A 6,332-nucleotide genomic window follows, 5' to 3' on the forward strand; every position below is an offset into this window, starting at 1 on the left:
GAGGCATTTATTCAGGTAAAAGGAGGAAGAGAAAGGGGAGACCCTCCCATTTTTGGACTTCTTATCTAGTAATTTTAGAACCACAACAAATGCATTTCCCTTGATAAAGAGGCACTCACTGCAACCAACTGCAGTGCCCTGGCAACGGTACTGGAGATGACCAAGCTGATACCAGGTGCTACAAGAACATACTGTGAATCCCATCAGCCTGATTTTTTTCAGCCATGGCAACTCCTTTGCTGACTCCGATGCAACACCAGGGCATCATGAGTGGCCCATCAGCCACTTTTTATACGAACTGTGGCTCAAACCCAACAATTCTTCCCTAAGAAAATCCAGAGAGACAGTAACAAAGCTAAAATTAGAAATCAGGAGCTGTAGCTTCCAAGGCAATGCACATTATGTGACGTTTTTTCAATACCACAGGTATTGAAATTCTCTGCTAGCAAAAAAATGGCTTAGAGACTACACTCCACAATGCAGAAATTCTCCCTCAAAACTCAGGGCTGGGTGACAACATGGTGTTTTACTCACCAAATTTCAAAACACCAATATTTAAAATAAATGGTGAAGAATGAGACCAATAATTAATTCTGGTGACTAAAAAATAGCTACAGCATCACACCCTGTAGTTATAATGGTATCACTCAATCTAGGCAGCTGCTTTTAAAGATGATAAATGCAGTCAAAATACTAACTATGGGGGCACATCATGCCATTAATAATTCTCCAGAATAACTTAGCGAAGCAAAACTCAGCTTATTTATACCTTATGTTAAAAACTGCAAACATTTAATTGATAGAACATTTAATTGATTTGGAGAAGTGAAAATCATCTTTAAATATGAATTAAGGTACATATTTGAAAGACTTGGATGCTAACAGGAATTTTAAGAACAAAGAGAAATGGTATATTTCAGGAATATTCCAGAAAAAACCCTACCAAAACTTGGTCCCTCATGAGCTCTCCACACCCAGTAAATCACAAGGAAATTAGGAAAGGCACAGTTGGAGAATATCACATCACAACCCACCACTTGCATATGGAGGCTCTCCCTCAGCAGTGTGGTCTCCACACTGATGGGATAGCTCCGGTATACTGTTAACAGTCATGAAACCATTTAAAATGGCAGTTTAGAGCTAAATAGGTCAAACAAACACTTTACATCTATCCCAACATAGTGTACCCTGCACCCACTGCAGTTTGGAAAGCTTAGTCGTACCAGACAAGACTTTACCAGTGAAAAATGTATTGTTTAATAGACTCATAAATTTAAAAATAATTCTGCCAGCATTGGTGTAGCAAACCAACTTTGGCACACCTACCAAACTCTCAGATCTACAGGCAGTTACTGAGACAATGATCTGGGTAGTGGAAGGAACACTAAAACACTATTGGGCATCTTCTGGAAATAGCTGAGGAAGGAGCATGAGGTGACACAATGCTCAGGTGACCTAATGGCCATTTTAACTTCCCACTTCCCCTCCTCAAAAAGTAAGATTTATATGTTTATCCTATGGGGAGAGGAAGGTAACTAAGCCTTTGAAAGTGACCAATGTTTAGATGAACACTGGCATTGCTGAGCTCCTGGAAGAAGAACAGCCTGGGCTGAGCTGAGCTGGGCTCACATTTTTGGGGGGGGGGGGGGGGGGGGAAGCTGACAGCAGAGCTGGGCGACAGGGAGGGCTTTTCCAGGGGCTGTCTGGGAACCTGTCCCTCGCAGTGCCTCACACTGGGAACAACTGGGCTGGGGCAGGCAGGACCCTCACCCTGCTTATGACCTTCATCCCCCTCAGCTCCTGACACCCCCTCATCTCTGCATTCCCCCTCATCCCTTCAGTCTCCTTATCCCTTGTAGCTCCCTCATTCCCACAGACCTCTCATAATCCCTCATATCCAGCTTATCCCCCTCATCCCCACTGCCTTCTTGTACCTCCCCAGCCCCAGACTCCCCTCATCCTCTGTAGCCCCTCCAAGTCCCTGAGCTGCTCATCCCCTTGACTGCCCACATCCCCCTCAGGTCCTCCATCCTCCTCATTCCTGCATCCCCTTCGGTCCCCTCATCCCCCTCATGATCTTCACACCCTGCCACCCCTCCTCATGCCTCTCAGCCTCACAACCCCCTCATCCCTTTAGCCTCCTAATCCCTCGTAGCTCCCTCAGTCCCACAGCCCCCTCATCCCTCGCCACTCCCTCAGGTTTCTCATCCCCCTCAACCCCAGATCCCCCTCATTCCCACATCCCCCTTATCCCCTTCAGTCCCCTCATCCCCTGCCGCCCCCTCAGGTCCTGCAGCCCCTCATCCCCCCCGCCCCTTCATCCTCCTTATCCCTCATCCCCCTCTACCCCTCTTTCCTCCTTATCCCAGTCAAACGTACCAGCCCTTCCATCGCCCGGAGCCCCCCATCGCTCCCGCTCCCTCATTCCCCCCATCCCCCGTTCCCGATTTCCCATCCCCCACATCCCTGCTCTGCGCACGCGCGGCCTCCTCCCTCCCCCTTCGCCCTGCCCCGGGGACGCGCATGCGCGCGGGACGGGACAGGGCCAGCGGGAGAAGGAGGAGGAGGAAAAGAGAAGGAAAAGGGGAAAGAGGAGGAGCGCGCGGTATGCAGGGGCGGTGAAGCGCGGGTCGTCCCTCCCGCTCCAGCCGTCTCCCTCTGCCTCTCCCGCTCTGCCCCACCCCGTCCGCCGGGCCGCGAGGGTCGTCCCGGGTCCGGGAAGGCCGAGGAGAAGGAGGAAAAGCCTGTCCGGTGCTGGCCTGGCCTCCAGCGGCTGGCGAGGCCCCTGTCCGAGTGGGACGGACGCACTCGGGTCTTCCCGTGGCTCTTTCACAGAATCCCAGGATATTTGATGTTAGAAGGAACCTCTGGAGATCATCCAGTCCAACCCCAGCCCAGTCAGGGTCTTCTGGAGCAGGTGACACAGGGACGTGTCCAGGTGGGTCTGAGATATCTTCAGACAAGGGAGACTCCACACCCACCCTGGGCAGCTGTTCCAGGTGCTGCCACCTCCATGGAAAGAAGTTCTGCCTCATGTTAAGGGGGAACTTGTTGTGTTTGAGTTTATGGCCTTTGCTGCTGTCCCTGGGCATCACTGAACAGAGTCTGGGATCATCTTGAGACATCCCTTGGGGATATTGGTGTGGATTGATGGGATCCCCTCTAAGTCTTCTCCTCTCCAGACTAACCAGGCCATCTCCTGCAATCTGTGTTCATCAGGGAGATGTTTCAGACCCCTCATCATCTCTGTGGCCTCTACTGGACCCTCTCCAGTATCTCCTTGTCTTTCCTGAACTGTTCTTTTGGGATGGTCTGAGAAAGGGTGCTGTGCTGTGCTGTACAAGTCTGTTACACAGGTATGCTGGTGTATAGGAGGGACAGTGGGATCCTGGGGTGCATCAGGAACAGTGTGGCCAGCAGATCAGAGAGGGGATCCTACCCCTCTTCTCAGCCATAGTAGGGCCACATCTGGAACAATGTGTCTAGTTCCTCAGGACAAGAAAGACCAGGAGCTGCTGGAGAGGGTCCAGCAGAGGCCACAGAGATGATGAGAGGTCTGAAGCATCTGTGGATGCTCTGTTCCTGGAAGTATCCAAGGCCAGGTTGGACAGGGCTTAGAGCAGTCTGGGATAGTGGAAGGTGTCCCTGCCCATGGCAGTGAGTGGGAGTGGATGAGCTTTAAAATCCCTCCCAATCGAAACCATTCTGTCATTCCATGATTTGTATGTGATGCTGCAGTTCTAGCTCTATTTATGCTGCATCCTTATTGAAATGGAGAAGGAGGAAGGTAAAAATGACCACGTTTTCTGAGAAAGTGTTTATCTTTAAGATGTTGTGAGGGATCCATTTGAAGGGTAGGGAAGGGTTTGAAGCCACACTTTTGGAACGGCGGGAGCTGTACTGCTGGTATGACCTGGAACGGCTTCAGCAGGACTCTGATGGCCATCATATACTAGAGTTGTTAAATTGTTATTTCTCCAAGGAGAAGGTGTTAGGCCTATGGAAGTAGCCCAGAGGTAGATTCAGGTTCCTGGTTGCCTCCTGAACTGCGCTGCTAAGGAAATATATGTTAAAACTGCAGCTCTAGGCTCCCCAGTAGAGGAAAGACACCACCATACTGGACCCTGAAGCTGATTAAGAGTGTGTGACATACAAGGCAAGGTTGGGAGAGGTGAGTCTCTTCAGCTGGGAGGAGAGAATGATCAGTGAGATCTTATAAATGTCTGTGAATGCATGGTGGGAGGGAATAAAGATGATGGAGCCAGACTTTTTTTCAGTACCACGGAGCAGCAACACAAGATGCAATGAGCACAAACTGATAAATGTTTTCGGTCAAACAAAAGAAAAAAGGTTTACTGCTATGGTAATGGAGCACTGGAGCAGGTTTCCTAGAGAGGCTGTGACATCTCTATCCTTGGAGATAATCAAAAGCCAAACAGAAATGATCCTGAGGAAACTGCTGTAGTTGACACTGCTGTAAGCAGGGGGAATGGACTAGGCAACCTCCAAAGGTCTCTTCCCCCCTCAGCTGTTCTGCATAGCCATGATTCCTTAATGTGCTTGAAGAAATATGTCTTTGTTTTACTTAAAGCAATACATTTTCTTTGCCTGTACCTTGTTGTTATATTGTTCAGTTGCTATAAATTGAAATTTTTTAGGGTTTTTTTTGTCTGCCAGTGCTAACATTCAGTTTGCTCTGCAGATATCCTGTAGCATGGCAGGTGAAGAAGATTTCTTTTTGGAAGAAAAAAGATTCAAGCAGCACTGTGAAGAATTTGTTAAGCATTCACAGCAGATAGGAGATGGCTGGGAGTGGAGAACTAGCAAGGTAAAACAATCATGGTATTAACTTTTAGGTACCCTTGATGGCCTTTTCGAGCTGTTGACAACCACCACAAGCTGGAACGTCCTTTAGCAACATGAGAAATAATTGGCATTTTTTTTGCACAGCAGATCCAAGACTAAAATAGTGCATAGATGGTTGACATGAGGGTTTAGGCCAGTGCATATATTGAGTAGGGTTGTAGGTCTCTGAGTCTTGTCCAGGATATAAAAGTCCATTTTCAACTTTGGACAGAACTAGACAATGAATGTGGTATCACTGTGAAATTCAAACCTTCCTACTCTGGGCAACTGCCTGTGGTTTTATATCCAAGGTTCACTTCAGTCCTTTAAGCTGAATTAGCACATAGTCTTTGTTCTAGGTCTGTGGCTTAGTGTTTTTGTAAAAATACCTGTCAGTTGCATACAGCAACCAGAAGAATCTGTCAGTGTCAATGTTCAATTCTCATTATTTGCTGCTTCCCCATAATTTTCAAACCTGTCCAATAATAATTACATATTGTTTCTAGGTCATTAATCAAAATTTTAAATAGCAGAGGGCTAAGAGTAGTCCCACAGGATCCCATTAGAATCACTTCTTTTATGATGATTTCCCCATTTTTAAAGTTACATTTGAGATCTTTGAATTAATAATTTTTTTATTCGTTAGTATGTCTCAGATCAGTGTGGGATTATTTTATTTTTTTTTAATTTCCACTCATGGAATCAGCAGATATCTTTGGGAATTCTGAGTATGTAGTTTTCCAGCTTCTCTGTTTATGAATCAAACATGTATTTTTAAATTACCCTGACAAATTCGGTTTTCTTTAAAAAATTACATTTACTGTATGTATCTCTTTATTTACTGAATTCCATATGACTTCTGTTATTTTTGCTTGGGATGAGGTCAAACTAATGTGAATAGTTACAGAAATAGGTGAATAATTACATGAATTAGCCACTATATAATATGTATTATAGTGTATAAAGGTATACTGATATAGTATATAAAGATGTATTGATATATGCTGAGTTTCTCCAGCATCTCGGTTTGTCTGTGTGTTCTGCTCTACCTTTTTTAATTTATTTTGAAGTTTAATGACTTTAGTGGTTTCCCATACTTTCATGAATTCTGGGGAGAAAAATCATGCTTTTTCCAATGTGTGCCATCATTTCTACATAAGTAACTGTACATTAACAGTTGTAACCCTTGCATCACAGATGATCAGAGTTTCAGTAGGAAGCAAGGTTTTGGACTTAGGTTTGTTCTGTTTAGGAGTTTTTAAAAAAGTGCAAATATTAACCAAGTGTTACAATACACCTTTTCTTACAGAAAAACATTTGAAACTTTAGATTTTAGTCCAGGGCTATATTTGTGAGGATTTATTCAACAAAGAAAGATGCTCTGAGACTCTTGGGAGTTTAGTACATGGGTCAGAGTCTGAACTTTCTGTGAAATAAGAAGCTTTGCTGGAAGTAGCAGAATGAGATAGATTTTTGTTCTCATATAA

General features: G+C 45.5%; 1 protein-coding gene across 6 annotated transcripts in view; it reads left to right on the top strand.

Moving 5' to 3' along the window:
* Positions 1 to 2,541: 2,541 nt before the first annotated feature.
* Positions 2,542 to 6,332, top strand: part of ATG10 (autophagy related 10) — a 62,078-nt gene continuing 58,287 nt past the window's right edge. For 5 of the 6 annotated variants that reach the window (XR_003526250.1, XR_003526249.1, XR_003526248.1 and 2 more), the window contains exons 1-2: positions 2,542 to 2,938; positions 4,703 to 4,828. Coding sequence is in view for 1 of the 6 variants with exons in the window: in XM_027634743.1 (XP_027490544.1) it covers positions 2,852 to 2,938; positions 4,703 to 4,828 (213 nt within the window). In the remaining 5 variants the exon portion in view is untranslated. The remainder of the gene's footprint in view (positions 2,939 to 4,702; positions 4,829 to 6,332) is intronic. The other variant, XR_003526252.1, reaches the window with a different exon arrangement.

The sequence above is a fragment of the Corapipo altera genome, unplaced genomic scaffold (assembly GCF_003945725.1).
Source record: "Corapipo altera isolate COAL_440 unplaced genomic scaffold, ASM394572v1 61411, whole genome shotgun sequence".
NCBI lineage: Eukaryota > Metazoa > Chordata > Aves > Passeriformes > Pipridae > Corapipo > Corapipo altera.